General features: G+C 43.5%; 1 protein-coding gene across 2 annotated transcripts; it reads right to left on the reverse strand.

Moving 5' to 3' along the window:
• Positions 1-603: 603 nt before the first annotated feature.
• Kbtbd8 (kelch repeat and BTB domain containing 8) lies at positions 604-16,108 on the reverse strand. 2 transcript variants are annotated; one of them, XM_047534823.1, is made up of 4 exons: positions 16,050-16,108; positions 15,505-15,712; positions 10,322-11,436; positions 604-7,237 (listed from the first exon to the last, which is right to left on the reverse strand). In XM_047534823.1, the coding sequence occupies exons 1-4, from the start codon at positions 16,063-16,065 to the stop codon at positions 6,774-6,776; spliced, it is 1,803 nt and encodes a 600-aa protein (XP_047390779.1). In that variant the 5' UTR covers positions 16,066-16,108; the 3' UTR covers positions 604-6,773. The 2 variants fall into 2 exon arrangements, with proteins under 2 accessions (XP_047390779.1, XP_047390780.1); XM_047534824.1 differs by lacking the exon at positions 15,505-15,712 and having other exon boundaries at positions 16,050-16,088.
• Between the last annotated feature and the right edge of the window lie 315 nt (positions 16,109-16,423).

Below are 16,423 nucleotides of genomic sequence, written 5' to 3' on the forward strand. Positions count from 1 at the left end.
GACCATCCTTCTCTCTGGATGAGAACAGGGCAGCAAACAGAGGACTGGCCTTTTCACTGCTCACCAACAGACAAATGAGCTTATTTTGCCAACAGAGGTTGCAAGCCTTGTGTAAATTACTTTAAATACCATTTAATTCCAATGCTTCAAAATGCATGGTCCAGAAGTGAAAGCGAGAACTGTGTGAACTGTGCGGGTGTGAGCCTGTGGAATCATTTTCACGTGTGGCTTGTGGCCCAGAGCTTATGCTGTTCCTTCTGTCAGTACGTGCCTGACGTCAACTGCGACCCAGCGCGGCTGAAGAGGTCACGCCTAAGTCTGCCTGAAAGCCAGCTACAGTACAGCTACACTGACAACCGCAAACATGCACTACGTTCATCAGCCACTGTGGCAAGTGTTCAGATGCCTAGTGGAGCCTCATAAAAATTCTAAGATGGATTACCCATTTTATGCGTGAGAAAAGGGAAGCTCTGAAGGGTCAATAATCTCCCCTTATTCACCAAAATCTGTGATTCTTGCTCATAAGTCCAATAGAAAACACTGATAAATACATGACACAGTTTGTTATTATTTATTATGGTGTTTTGTTCACCAAATCAGACTTATACATATATTTATGGAGGAGGAAAGGCAGGAAGGATTAAATGTTTCATATGAACATGATAAGGAAAATTTAAAATGATTACATTGAAATTTTCAACTTAATAGTCTGGTAAAAATATCTAAATATGATTGATTTTAATTAAATTATATCACTTTAATTTGGTCCTGGAGTGCTGGGTTATTAGGTACTTGAGAGTCAACATTCTGTGAACTATATGCCAAATAAGTCCATGAACATGTGCATGACAAGTAAAAGATACTCCCAAACATGTAGCACATAAACTTACAAAATGAGTCTCAACTTTTCATTGTGAAACACATCATACGTATAAAGAAGGGAAAGACATTTATGTACAAACCAAAGAATCATTCATCAGTCCGACCTACACGTACGCCTCAGGAGCTTGCTGTGGGGACTTCTAATCTCAGCACCAGGACATGAAGACCTTGAGTGTCGCCCCAGACCTCAGGGGAAGAGTCTGCTCCATCTGAAAGCTGGAGACTTTCAGTGGACGCTTCAGAGAAAGGAGGTTGAAGGCATCACCCTGGCGGACTCTGGGGTATAGCTGCGCCCTGTGGCACAGATCCGAGGAAGACCCCTAGTGGCTCCGGCTGGCAGAGTGGGGATAAGACTCTTAAGTACCCAGAGATAAAGGACCTTCTCCAGGGAAAGCTTCGCTTCGCCAGAGCTGGACGAAGCTGGAAAAGCGTTCCCAACCCCGTCTCCCTGCAGCCTTCTCTCCTACAGGGAAGAGCATCAAACAGTCAACAGGGCCAGGGTTCAAGGATTATGGCTGGGCTGTTCCAGCCCAGGAAGGGAGGACCGAGCAGGAGAATCAATGGAGAGGCATCTCTGAAGGCTGCAGTCCGAGGCACAGGCTACTGAAGGACTGAGTCAGTCAGGACTACTCACTGCAGCCCACAAAATAGTCTTTCAGCAGTGAAGAGGAATAAAGCACACAAAATCTGAAGAATTTTTCATTTGCAGACCTGCCTTGCAAACAAGGTCAAATGAAAGTTGTTTGGGCAGGAAGAAATTGATTTAGACCAGAAACTCAGACCTGCACAAAGGAATGGACACTGTCAGGGAAGGCATAAATGAAGGTCAAACATCCCTTTTAATATGGATTGATCTAAAAGAATAACTGCAAAGTAAAGGTAACACAAACCTGTCGAGCAGCTCCAGCACCTAACACCACGTCACACCACGTGAACTGAACAAGGCAGGCTGCAGGAGCAGAGCAAGCGCTGGCAACTCTGCTGTTGGGCAGCTGTGCTCAGGGCGTGATACAGTGCCCTCTCCGCTGGCCTTGGATCAGGTGAACCAGCAACCACTGGAAAGAATTCAAAGTATGACTGATGTGTTAAGAGCAGATACAACAGAGAAATTTAAAAAAGGTCAATACAAGAAAAAGCAAGAAAATGAGCCAAAACAGAACCACAGGAGACAAACAGAAAACAGCAACGAACATGGCGGATATCAGGAAGCACTCTAAAGCAAGTGCTCTAAACAAGCCACGTAGAAACAGACCACCAGTGTATGAGGGAAGTCCAGCTCCAAGCTGTCTGCAAGAGACCCAGTTTGCACACACAGACTCAGGTCAGAAGGAAAAGAGGAATCAAGTTAGCACAAAGAGTAAGAAAGCCAAGAGGCTACACTAGTTTCAGACAGCAAAGACCTCAGAACCAGAAAGATTAGCAAGGATTAAAAAGAGGTATCATGTAATTATGAAAGGGCATATTCTCCAAGTGGGTATGATGAAAATATTTTGTACTAAAAATGAAAATATAACATATCAAAATTCGCGGGATGCTACAAAAATGATACGGAGTAGTTTACAGCCTTAAATGCATTACTAGAAAAAGAAGAAAGATCTAAAAGAAATCAATGTAATTGAAACCACGAAACAACAGAGAAAAATCATTAGAACCAATGCTTGGAGGAAACCAGCACAATTGATGAGCCTCTAGCAAGTGACCGAAGAACAAAAGGAAGAAACAAACTACCAACATCAGAAATCACTACCAATTCCGTGGACATAAGGATATGATGAACAACTCTCTGCCCACACCCGTATTCATGTAGATGAAATGGACCCATCTCTTGAAATGCACAGGACACACACAAAACCTGGATATCCCCTTGTTTATCAGAGAATTGAATAAATACCCCTCCAAAATGGAGCACCAGGTCCAAATGGCTTCACTATACATTGCCATATGCTTAAGGTCAAAATCACCACTTTTCTAGCATCTCTGCCAGAACATGTAATAGTGGCTTGTCGGTACAGTAACATGGTGGGGAAGGAGGTGCAGATGGGGCAATAGAGAGGCTATTTCCCCTTCCTCTCTTCCCTGGAAGAGAATCACAGTAGGTGTTTTATATAACAATGTTGGAAGAAAAGGAACTCTGGAGAGGTGACCATTAATCCAAGGAGGGAACATCTTCTGTGCATTTGGTTTGGAACAGAATGTGCAGAACCCAGGAGGAATGGAAGACTCGGCTCCCAGCCCAGGCAGCCCCTTGTTCAGTGACCTTCAATCTCCACGTGTCCTACGTGATAAAGCGGAAGAGAGTTCTGGTCCTGCCACCTCTCAGGGCGCTCTGAGGTCTGAGGTCTACCTGAAAACTCCTTTCTTCCTTAACCACGCCAGGAGCACCTGTCTCTGCGCCAGGCAATGCTCTGAAGTGCAGAGGAGAATGAAGCCCACGCTTTGCCTCTGGGAGCAGACATTTTAACGGGGGAAGGCAGGTGGGATGGGTAGGAGGTGGAAACCATGGCGCTCAGGGCAGGCCCTCGGCGGAGGAAACACTTCAGCACACAGGCCAGTGGGCTGTCAGGGTTTCTGTGACGAGATGCAGCAGGAAGAAGGCTGCACCCCAGCACGCTGGAATCAAGTGAGTTGGGGGCACAGTGGTGGGGTTGGGGCGCAGATCATGCAGGTGAGGAGTCTGGCTCTCATCTGGAGGGGGATGGGAAGTCACCAGGGAAACCTGAGCAGAAGAGGGACGTGACCCAACTCATGTTTTAACGGCATCACTCAGACTGCTATGTGGGGAAATCCCCCTAAGAGTCCAGGATGGCAGAGGTGGACAGGCTCGGGGCTGCTGCACCACACAGACAAGGCGGGCTGGCTCAGGCAGGGTGGGGTGGCAGAAGGGGCACCTGCATAGAGGGAGCAGCACAGGACTCTGACAGATGGCCTATGAAGGCGTAGGCCTCAGCGAAGGACAGGAACAGCTCAGGTCAGAGCAACAGAACCAAGGAGTCGCCGAGATAAGTGGGTTCATCAGAACCTCAAGAACTTTATACACACTCATGCAGATTATTTCATTCTCCACCAAAGGTCAGATATTTAACAGATTAAAATCTATCACAACAAAGTATTTCATGACTTCCAACAATTTTAATTCTGCAAAACTTACTCACTGGAGGTCAGATTACAACACTGGAAGTTTTTAATCAGAAAAGGTTTTATTATAAGAAACAATGACATCAGGTAAAAATGCAAAAAACTGTGCAATTACGGCAAAACGTTTAAAAATATCTACACATTTGCCCCCATAGGACTACAGTACTTACTACATACCTGAGCACTGAACATCAAATGCCATCTTACACGGCTTCACACAGGGAATCTGATTCCTTACAGATCACATCCACCTTTTCTCATGCACCAGTGAAATCTGCCTGATGCTTAAGCATCAACTTGTAGGAAAACAAAAAACAAAGATGGAAAAGAACACAATTTCTACTTTCCTATGACACAGTTATACCAAGTCCCATTTTCCATGTGTAAAAAATACATAGGAAAGTGCGACACACATTCTTCAAACACGGAAACAGTTACCGTGGGACTGGACCCTCAGACTCACCCCAAGCTGCGGCGGCCACTGTGCCTTTCACTTACATTCTCGTCACATGTGAAAATGTGCCGTAGTGTCCACACACAGTCCCACACAGAGCACTCTGTTTCCCAGGACCTCTTCTGAAGCCATTGTAACAGTGGCAAGACATCTGAGCTATAGAACGTAGAGTTCTTCATATAAGATTCAGTAGGCATCCTGCTGCTACAGCGAATTCCAAGCCTTGGCCTTGACACACTGCGCTTAGATCACTCTCTCAAACTGTTACAGCAAGAGGATCAACCCTTGTTCAGATCAAGAGAACAGCTGCCGCGGAATCAACTACAGCACTGTTCTCTCATGGATCACACGGCACACGGACACTGCTCTCTCAACGTTGCGTCATGTTTTCAAGTAACACACTTTTCTAAATACATAAGATTGTCGAAAAGCGGAAGGAATCAACAAAGCTTGCAAAAATAAATTACATGGAAATCTCTGGCAAAAACTGGTTGTAATTTCCCCTCTCCTCAGCATGCAAAATTGTAAAAACAAAAAACAAAAAACCTGGAAATAACTCAAAGAGCATGAAGATAAAAGACAAAAAAAAAAAAAAAAAGCTGGGGCAGGGGTAAGATACTGGCTGACAACGTCTGTAAAGAGTACAGACACTGTCACAGCCAGTAAGAAGCCACAGATCTGGCTTTCTAGGACTAGATTTTAAAATGTCACATCTACAAATGCCGTCCACTTGAACTTCCACTTCAGAAAACTGTTCCTACCTGTAGAGGTCTTTGTAAAGTTTAGAAAGTTACTGAAAAACGAGGTATGTGATGCAAAGAGGCAATGTTTTAAATTTGTTTCACAGTATCACATTACAATTTGTGCAAGAGTTTTTAATACAAACCATGCCAGTTTGCTTTCTTCAAGAAAATCAAACTGTTCTGATTGAGCACAGACTGGGCTATACTTAAATCCTTTATCAGTCTTTCTAGGCAGAGTAAAGAATGGTACCAAGCCAAATACTGCCTTAGATACACAAACAAGTGTGTCCTTCATGTTACTGTTCCTAACTCACTGTAGAAATTAATCACTGAAATGTGAAAAATGACTTCGTACTGATAGCCATGGTTCTGTTTGCTCACTCTTCCTTGATCACCTTCAGTTAGAACGAGTATTTCAGTGTATTCATCGCTGTTAAGTGCAAAAGGAAAAAAAATGAGGTTGTAATTGTAATATGAAATTTTAAAAGTCATTAAACTACTAAACCACTGGAAAATTTTTATGTTTCTGAAAAACAAAATTTTAGAAGTAGATGTAAATCTTCACATTATGATTTAACTTTCACTGTACCGACAATCTGGACAGGCAGAGGCTGGAAAAGGAGGTAGGGCAATAAAATGGCCCATGTTAGTGCAAACTTGGTACAATGGTCTGACTGTTCTCCAGCTGAATCCAGTTAGACCAGTACCTGGCCATGCTTATCACAGTTAGCAAACCCTGTGAGATCACAGGTCAACAGGTAGAGCACTATGGCCAAGAAACGGACACACTCATGAGAGAGGAGAGTACAGGCTCAGACCATTTAAATCTGGCTAGCCACACACGCAGATTCATTTATGCTAGCACCAGCCACCTGCAAATCTGAGCCCTTTCCAGGATTTAAAAAAATAAGACAGTGTTAGCACTTGAAAAAGTAACCGACAGAAAACTGCCACTTTAAAACTTTAGCTTAACTTAAAGTTATATGGGAAACATGAAACAATCTAACTAAAGGTTCTCGGACTGAGTGTCTCCTTCAGTCAACTCTAGTAACAATGCATTTAAATCTCAGTTCACTTGAAAACAGTACACAAAAATATACACGTAACTACATATAAATACTAAGAATGAGGATCTAAGTTAGTGCTTCTGTGTTAGAGGTCACAGCTAAACAACTCCTAGTGATATTGCCTCAGATTGTTACCCGTATTTAAAATAAAGAGTCATGTCCACCTGGTCTGGATGTCTCCACCCAGTAACACCCTAACTGCGCTATGGAGTGCATAGTTGTCTCGACTCCTCTAGGACCTTAGTGCCTATCACAAAACTCTAGGATGACAGGTTACTTTAATGCCGGGGGAAAATGCTGATAATTGCACTTTGTCACCTTTACCTTACTGAAATGAAAGCATCAGAAGAGCGAAAGCGAGTCCCTCTATGCTGTAAGCTGTAAGAGCACCTATTTCTGTGCACAGAACTCAGCTTTCTTAAGTACGGACAGTACTTCTTAAGACAGGTCTCCTGGCACGAGAGGCCAGGGATGCCGTGAGGCCTGCTGCTCTCAGAGCACTTTCTGAAGACACTGAGGATAGAGTTTGGCAACAGCACACTCAAAGTGCCGGCCCAGGTCCCAGAGCCGATCCGGGGTCTCATACACCTTCTCCCACTGGTCAGCAGCCTCGTCGTACTGGTACAGGGAATTCTTCCTGCTGGTTCTGAAGACGTGCTCCTCAACAGTCACTTGAGTAGCTCGAACAAACAAGTGGAGTTTATTCTGGAAAAGGACCAGCTTAAGGTATGGGTTTATGGACTGATCACATGGGAAATCCTTCTTGCGAGTCCATTTGTTCAGCTCGATGTCGTAGGCCTCCACGGTGAACATGCGCTGGTGATTCCCACAGGTTCCTGCTATGTAATAGATGGAGTCCTTGTACACCGCAGCCAAGCCCTGGATTCGAGGCACAGTCATGGGGGTTAGAAACCCCCAGTAGTCTTTTTGAGGCTCATAGAAGAGGAAAAATTCTCCTAGAAAAAAGAAAACAAGAATGCGTACATTTTTATGTTAATTTTTGGCTGTATGCTGTCACTCTAACCACTGGAGATTACGAAGCATCATTTTCTGGATATGCATCATTTTCTAAAATAAACAACATAACAGACTATATTACAGTTAACCTATATCAGGGTGATATAAGCATCATTTTCTAAAATAAACAACATAACAGACTATATTACAGTTAACCTGAATCAGGGTGTTTCTGATTCACAGAGGGAGGGGAAGGAGCTACACTGGCTTGATGGTCAAGTAACAGTGAAGAACTTGGTTCCATTTGTTCTAGCAAATTGTGGGTCACAAAAAGTTTATTTCAAGCCAGCTCTGAAACAGCATCTTACTAACACTCAGCCAGTAAGAACAACGACAAACATACACATGTAGCTTAATCATAAACAATCTGCAACATATTCATCTAATTAATTGAAAGACAGCACAAGCAACTGTTCAGTTGGTGTTTATAGGTCACTGATGTATTTACCTGAGTGCTGCTATAATGCAGAGATGAATTTCAACAAGAGAAATTTCAACCTTGCTTTCATAAGACAGATACATATTCGTCATTTATGGAGTTGATTTTAAGTCAATTTGGCAGTAAAAGTTTGCCAAATGAGACTGAAAATATGAAAATGTCTGTAAGAATGAGTGAAGATTTATAAGAATTTTTGCTAATCATCACATTTGTATAAAATCTTATAATAAAAATCTGAGGTTTCTGCAGCAAAAGGACCTACTTTGGCTTGCAGAGACTCCCCAGTTCATGTGAATAGTTTAATAGGAAGCTCTCTTAAACATGTTCATACTTAACTGAAAAGGAAGGACCAGTGCCCACAGGCTGCACCCAAGTGTGAAATAAACATTACTGTTATAGCAGTTGAAATGTGAAGTTAAACAACATTTCCGATTCAAAATAGTGTTCATAAAAATCAGATGACAAATCTATACTTAACTCTGATGAATGTGAAAATTAAATGAATACTCCATCTGATTCTGAAAACTTGAATGATGACTGTCCCTTCCCACTAAAAAAAAAAAAAAAAAAAAAAAAAAAAAAAAAAAAAAAAAAAAAAAAAAAAAAAAAAAATCTGACCTTACCACTAGTAGATTGAATGGTATTTCAACAGACTACAGCTTGAACACCCCTACCTGAAATGCTTGGGACCAGAGGAACTTCAGATTTCAGATGTTTCAGATTTGGGAATGTCTGCATATACCATGTGATATCTAGGATGGAACCCAAGTCTAAACATGACCAATTCATTTGTTTTTCATGTACATCTGATGACCTGTCATGAGGTCATGTGGAATTTTCCACTTGTGGCACCACAGTGGCTCTTAAAAAGTTCCAGGTTTAGAGCATTTTGGATTTAGGGAGGCTCAACTTGTACATCACAACTGTATGATTCATGTCATTTTTTTTTTTTTTTAATGTAAAGAGGCTTTTTTAAAATTACAAATACCTGATTTTAAATCAAGTTTACCCTTGAAATCTTTTAGATTAGGGTCACTCTCATCATGTGAACTTCCTTTTACCTAGGTCCTAGCTTTATTTCTGTCTAATTCATGACTCTTACAAGGGCGGCAGAGATCAAAACTTTTTAATGTGTGCAAATTCCCTACAAATTTTTTTTAGGAAGGAAAGATGAGACACATAAAAAGTTGATTTTTAAAATCTAAAGTTCTCTTTAATGAAGTGAAACCAATAAGCAATTAAGAAAACCCAGAGCCTCAGATTCTTCATATGTAAAATTCAGCCTCAGATTAAATGATGCTCATTCTGAAATCCCATTAATTCACTGCTGTTTTGCTATAGTATTTGTATTAATACAGAACCTTTGCATTCCTCTGGCAGTCCTATGATGAATCCTACCTCTGTCACCTAGCCAGTAAGCCACAGACATGCTTCACTGCAAAGGGCCACACGCCTGTCCCCCAACACTGGATGGAATAAGAACACATTCTTAGGTTCCATATTTTTGGCAAGACCAACAAACACAAATCATGCTGTGCTTCTGTGTAACTAAAAGAAGGCATTATTCCCTCTGGAAAATTAACCTGAAGCCAAGGTACTCAAGCATTTCCAGGAAGTTTTAGGTAAAGGGTTAGAGTAAAGAAAATGATTTTTAAAAATGTATAAGGGCTTAAAAAATCAGGTATATCTTCATAACAGTGACCCCTCTTCCTGTTTTATTAAATCAGTAGTGATGAAAACATCTAAATATAACCCACTAAGAAACACAGAAGAGGAAGAGAGGTTGTGGTTGTATCTACACTGCATTCAACATTCAAGCAACTGAAAGGTGCCAGAGAAAAAATGGGAATCTTGTTGCCACAGTTGGGAACAGGTTTCCTCCCACACTGTGCTTCCCTGGGTCTTCCCGTGCCAGGGCACGGTCCTCAAAGCTAAACACAGGCCCTCCTACAATAGCAACAGCAAGAAGACATGGCAAAGGTTTTCAGTGCAAGGAAACTGAAAACAACCTGTTATGAAAGGAAACACAAACTTCAGTAAAACTAAAACTTGAAGGCCATGATTTCAACCCCTTTCCAATCAAGTTTCATAACTCTGGCAAGGATAAGGCCTATACAAAACCCTCTGGTAACTGAAGAACCTAACTCCAGTTATGCTTTTTTTCTCTTTTAAACCAATCCAGTAACTTCTATAAAACAGCAGTTGTTATGTCTCTTGATCATACATATTACTGAAGAGCAAAAATAGCCACATACTGGCCTTACTTTCTTGTTGAAAGTCTTAAAAACTACTCTGAAATAGTTCTCCCAAAATGCTGCACTGTTTATCACAGAGTACTGTCAACGGCACTCATTCCACATGATACCAACACACGAGCAGAAAGAACCTGGAGGATCAATGTGGAAAGTAAAAACACTTTCAAGCATTTTCAACTCTTTGGTTCAACAGGCACTTTCCTTGTAGGCCCTGCACAGACATGCCGTTCTGACATTTACGATAGGGAAGGCAGGAGCCTGGACTTCCGGGAGCCGTCAGGGACAGTAGCCCATGGAGCTGCGCTGCCAGGGGCTGGCCGGGCACCTACCCTGCAGGACGTAGACCCTCCCCCTGTGCTCCACGGCACTGTGGAACTCCAGGGCCACCGGCAGGGCACCCACGGTCCTCCAGCAGTTCTCTCTGCTGTCGTAGCACTCCACAGACTTCAGGGGGTTCCGCCCATCGCCCTCGTACACACGGCCGCCGATGGCATACATTTTACCACAGCAGTGCACCAGCCTGCAGCCTATTCTGGCTCGAAGCAGGGATGGTTTGGACAGCCATCTATTAGTGGAATGGTCATACATCCAGAAATCGTTTTCTGCCTTGTGGTCGATGGAGACCTCGCTGCTGCTTGGCCTGTACCCTCCTGCAATGTAAATGTCATTATCTGGTGACACCAGAATCCCAACTTCTCTCAGGTCATTTGGCGGTTTGCATAGCTTGAACACCCTTCCTGTGGCGATATCCAGACAAGGCACTGTTTGCTTCTTTATCGAGTGTTTGTGGGCAGCATCGAAACATATGACCATTTCAGAGGCAGTCATGCCCAGCCTCTGAGTGCAGCCATTGGTGTTGGACGGTGCCCTTTCTACACAGCCCACGGCTATGGCCTGTGCAAACTGAGGTGGGATTTTCTCTATAAAGGTATCGTCCATCAGAGGAAAACGTACGCATTTGGCAAAAATTTCTGGGAGGTGCAGTTCTCGTTCATGCTGCTCATGCTCAAACCACCGTACGATGCTTTCATACACGTGCTCCTCCCGGTCCACGTTCAGGTCGTCACTGTCCAGAATGCTTATCAGCTGGTCTTTTGTTAGCTGCAGAAACTCCTGCTCTTTGGTGACACACAGAAACTTCTTACGAATATATTCTTTTGATCTGTCTCCAAGTTCCTGATGACCATAATGATCAGCGAAGATGAAGACCCCGATGGAGTTCTGTGGGTCCAAATGACTGACCATGTACTGAGCACACTGGTCCTGGATGGATGGGATCTGGAAGATGCTAGCGGCAGTGAACAAGGCTTGAACATTGGCCTCTGTCAGAACAACTCTGGAGGTATAGGCATAATTCAGTACTAAATCCATCGATTCAGCTTCAACACCAACTATTCGAACTTCTTTTTGAGTACTTTCTGTAAGGCCGCTAGTGAACATGGATCTAAGGAGGAGAGAATGGTTAGTATTTTGTGAAAATAAAAATTACTGTGGCAAATTTTCTAAAGTATAAAGTTATCACAAAGATAACCTTTGAAACTAAATGCATACATTCCCTTATATTCCACACGGGGATAAAAACTGACCATCCGCTAGAAGGAGCGAGTCTGGCTGATCCCCCAAATCCTATTGTCAGGATAGCCTACTTTATGCCACCTCAAAATATGCCACACTGTAGAGTACTCAGGCTGAAGTCACTTGAGGAACTGTAACTAGGAACTGCCACTGCCTATCTTCCCCTGCACGTAGCAAGCCATGGAGAAGCTTTGGGGAGGAATGTCCTTCACATACTGAGATGGAAACTGGCCTTGATCACCGAGGAACTGGGCAACTGGCTGCAGCCAGCCTGAACAAACAAGCGCTGAGTGTCCCTTATCTTCCAGGAGTTTCTGCCTCCTCCAGGCCCGTACACCTCTCAGTAACACCCTAGGATTTATTAACCTGGTCCAGGCAGCCACCAGCCTTGCTACTCTCTCAAAAACTTATTGTTTCTTTAAGGAAAAAGAGAAAAAAAAAAAAAAGCATCATGCGTTGGCCATTTCTTTGGACTTCGCTCTCTTGTGAAGATTCCCATGTACAGGGAAAATTAAGAAAACTTTTAGATTTTCCTCTCATTAATTAGCTCTTGTGTTAATTCCAGACCCAGCCAAAGAGCCCACATTAAAAGTGGTAGGAGCATCTGTCTCCCCCACAATGTCAACAACAAAACAAGGAGACTATTTTGAGTAAAGCAAACCAAGATGTGACCTGGCATACTCCGTGCAGGTCCTGACTCGCCTCAGCTTCTAGACAGGCTGCCTACGGGCATGACATTTTAGACTGCCCTGCCCAAAGGGTTAAGAGCATCAGCACGAGAGACAGTCTAACAAAGCCTCTGTCCCACCGGACACTGTACAACTAGGGCCCAAAATACATCTCTAGAAATTTCATCTTAAGAAAAAAGCAGGAGGTTCAAAAGCACATTTTCTCCCCAACACCTTAAACTAATGCTAGCATTTGAAAGTTCCCTTGATGTTTGTAAGACTTTTAAAGATGACTTCCCTTAGCCTTTGACATTTTGAAGATCTTTCCTTAAAAGATATACTTCATCTTAGTTAAAATTACCATGTTTTACCTACTTATATCCACACATAAATAAAAATTACATTAGGGTTAATATAATGCCTTCTTCTAAAGAGTTTAATATTTGACATGTCAATGATTCTTTGGAGATAATTTTTTTTTTAATCCCAAACTTTGGTCAATGTTTTTTTTTCTCAAAATATTCGTTCATTCATGGGATTTTTCTCTGTCAAAACATTAAGTAGTTAAATATGAAGTATGGTCTATGAAGTATAAATCATTTGCAAACTTCATTTACCTTTTTTTTCTTTAAGGTTTCACTCAAGGCTACTCATTAAAATACAAAAATCAAATCCAACTCTCTTTTAAAAGCCATTTGAGGAAAGATTTGCATACTATTAACCTTTGTTTTAAAGTTCTAGGATGCTTAAGGTTTGTTGAAGAAATTAATCTAACATTGGTGATAACCCTTTCACTTTTATTTAAAGTGTTATAGTATGAAAAACATCCTTAAGTAGGAAGATTTCCAGTCACTTTTGAAGTCTTCAATGAATACGTGGAATTGATTTGAAATGCAGTATAGGAAGAACTGAGTCCAGCTTGCTTAATCATCTTTGAGTTCTATTTTTACTTCCATAATGGAAACTTTTAAGTGTAATATCACAAACACTTTCACAATGACTAAAAACTAGATGTTCCCATGCATGAGTTGGTTTTCAATTCCAATGCTGAAAGATTCACCTATACAGCCACCAATTAAAAAGAAAACTAGAGCCTGTCGTTAGGTGGAGATCAGTTCCCAAAGGAGGCAAGGATCGCCACATGGGAATGCATCCTGACCTAAGCAGGTTGGTCTCCCACACAGGAGCAGCGACACCTGACTAGGTCAAGGATCTAACAGGTTCTTCATGTAAACTCTAAAGCGGGAACACTTCCTCACAATAAATTGTGAGTTGCAAAACATTTCTAACAATCTGACAAATGGGATTATAAAACAGCCATGCCAGATTTCTAGCTATTCTGATTCTTTCACCTGTGATGCAAGACTTAGAAATTATTAAGTATGACTTTCCAGATTCCACATCAAGAGTAGCCCTGGTGCCAAAAAACTCCTGTACCAAAATTCTAGCAAGAGGTAAGAAACTAATCCTTCAGTTTCGTAGCCACACGTCTTTATTTAATTGCACATATCTTATGCTCAGAAAGTTTTCCAAGCACACTGTGAAAATTAAGAAAATTTATTGCAAGCATACTTCTTTTAAAGTAACTTGTCTGGGCCCTCACAGCTAATTTTCATTAAATCTGACTCTTAAAAATATAAGCTAGAAAATAAAATTTCATAAAATAGACATTTTCCCTTTGGAGTTTCATTTATTCATTTTATCATTCAAACCTAAAATACAATCAACATTTTGAAAGACTCTTTTGAAGAGGACTTTATACACTCTTGTTCCTTAAGAGTCACACAGTAACTATGAAGCCTGGACCTGGAATCAATTCTAGCCTCTGCTATAGTAGTCAGATGAGGTAGGCATCACTCTCTAAGCCTCAGTTTCTTCATACGTAAAATGGGAATAATAATTGTACCCAGATGGGATTATAAAGATGATATAAGGTAACACATGTGAAGTAGGCTTGGCTTGGAGCTTGATAAGGAGAAATTGTGCCACATATTTGAACACATATTTATTCAATAGTGTGGACAAGTCAGTCTCGCAGGGAGTTTCCACTGCCAGGTCAAACTTCACATCTCCTGCATGAATGAGTTCCATCTTTTTTCCTTCCAGCTCACTGTCTTGTGATAAACAATACTCAGTAGTCCAATGACCTACCCAAGGCAAGTCTAAATGATCACATCATAAGCATCAGACCCAGTAACTATTTTTAACCAAGCATTCTGAGAAAGAGGAACCAGAAACTATGTCTGGAACATTATACTGCTGTGTGCCCTACACGTGTAAGCAGGAAAAGAGCATTAAGAATCAAAAAGATGATTTTACTGTCATTCGTGCTCCACTATTGAACACTGAAGGGCAACTGAGCACCTGAAACAAAAGAAGTTACCCTCAGGCAGGAAACTACCTTTTCCATGAACGTCTTCTTAAGAGTAGGAAGCAATTTTTCAGACCCAAGTTTTAAATGTTTACTTTTCAACATTTTATGATAAACCAACATAAATTAAAAACAGCATACAAATGCTTCTTGAAATCTTGGAAATAATCACTAGTTTGGTGCCTATGACACACAGAAACTATATTCATTTTTATTCTGCTTTTACCCCAATAGTTTTAAAACAAACTATTGAATGGTCATTTGTTTGTAAAGGAACAGGTTTCTATGTTTTAAAACTCTAAAGGAGATACACATACTAAAAAAATATGTATCAGGAATAATTTTTTTGGAATAGATTCTAAATCAGCACTGCACAAGAAAACTTTAAAATATATTTTTTGCCTTTATTTATTTATTTTTAGGCGGTGCTGAGGATGGGACCTGGTCAGTGACTCACACGTGCTAGGCAAGCTCCCAGGTGCTCCCTGCCACTGAGCTACCATCTCAGCTCCCAATAAAACTTTTAATGATGGAAATGCTGTTTATCTGTGCTGCCCAAGACGGCAGCTACTAAGTAGCAATACGAGTGGCTACTGAGCAATTAAAATGTGTTTAGTGTTTGAGGAACTGGGTTTTTATTGAACTTTAAATATTTTGTTTACACGGCGACATGTCGCTAGTGGCTGCCATATCCAGCAGCACACATCTATATTTCTTGGTCATTAACGCCAAACAACTAACTTTAAAGCAACCACCTGAACCCTGGAGGAGTCCCTGAAGTGAGAGGCAGGGCCCTGTGGGGGCGAGGCCCTCCGCCCACTCGTCCCTTCTCGGGGTGACCAGGCCCTCGGGGACGACGGGAGGGGCCGGGCGGACGGCGGAGTCCGTGCCCGGGTACCTGAAGTAGGGGCTGATGGCAGCAAGCACGTTCCTATGGCAGGCGAAGGTCTTCCCGTGGTCCACTTCCACCACGATGTCCGTCAGCTGCGCCTCCTCGTACATGGCTCGGAGCTGCCGCAGCACGCTGCACGCGTGGGAGGGGTCCACGGCCTCGCCCGCTGCGTCCGCGGACGGAGCCCCGTTCGGCGTGGGGGGCTTGCTTAAATCTAGGAGGAGAAAGCCAGCCGTACGACCGCGCCAGTCCGGGCGGTGCGCGTCGCGGGCCGGCTCGGCTCTGCCCCGGTACCGCGCACGTCCGTCAGCAGGGCCGCGGGGCCGGCCTGTGGCAAGACCTGGCGGCCTCCGCCGAGCGCGCCCGCGCCGCGCCCGCCAAGGGACGCGCGGCGGCACCGGCGAGGTCTGCGTCCGCAGAGCCGGCTCCGCCGCCGCGGCGCGACGTGAGAGGTTCCCCGCCGCCGGGTCCCGGCCGCCCTCCCCGCCTTAGGCCCGGCCCAGCCCCCGGCCCAGACCACCTGCGCACGTCCCGCGCCCCGCGATGCCCACCTGCGCACGCGGCCATTGCGCGCTGGGCCCGGCTCCAGCTCTTTAAAGAGGAAATGTCATTTCGCTTCTCTAGCTCCCGGGTTCCGGCTCTTCTAAGCTCTCCGAGCCAATGGGGTTGCCTCTTAGCCCGGCTCCGCCCCCAACTCGCAAACTGCTGGCGCTGATTGGCTACAATGTGTGAACGTGCGCGCCGGGAAATGTAGTTTCATTGTCTCGCACCCTCGTGGTTCGGTCAGGCGGAGGCCAGGCCGGGGTTCCTATTGGCCGGCTGGGGCGCAGGTGGAGGGAGGGGCTGCGCGAGGACAGGCCGGGATTCCTATTGGCCGGTTTGAGTGGGGGTGGAGCGCCGGACTGGGCGGGGCCAGAACGGGGTT

Source organism: Sciurus carolinensis, chromosome 19 (assembly GCF_902686445.1).
Source record: "Sciurus carolinensis chromosome 19, mSciCar1.2, whole genome shotgun sequence".
Taxonomy (NCBI): Eukaryota; Metazoa; Chordata; class Mammalia; order Rodentia; family Sciuridae; genus Sciurus; species Sciurus carolinensis.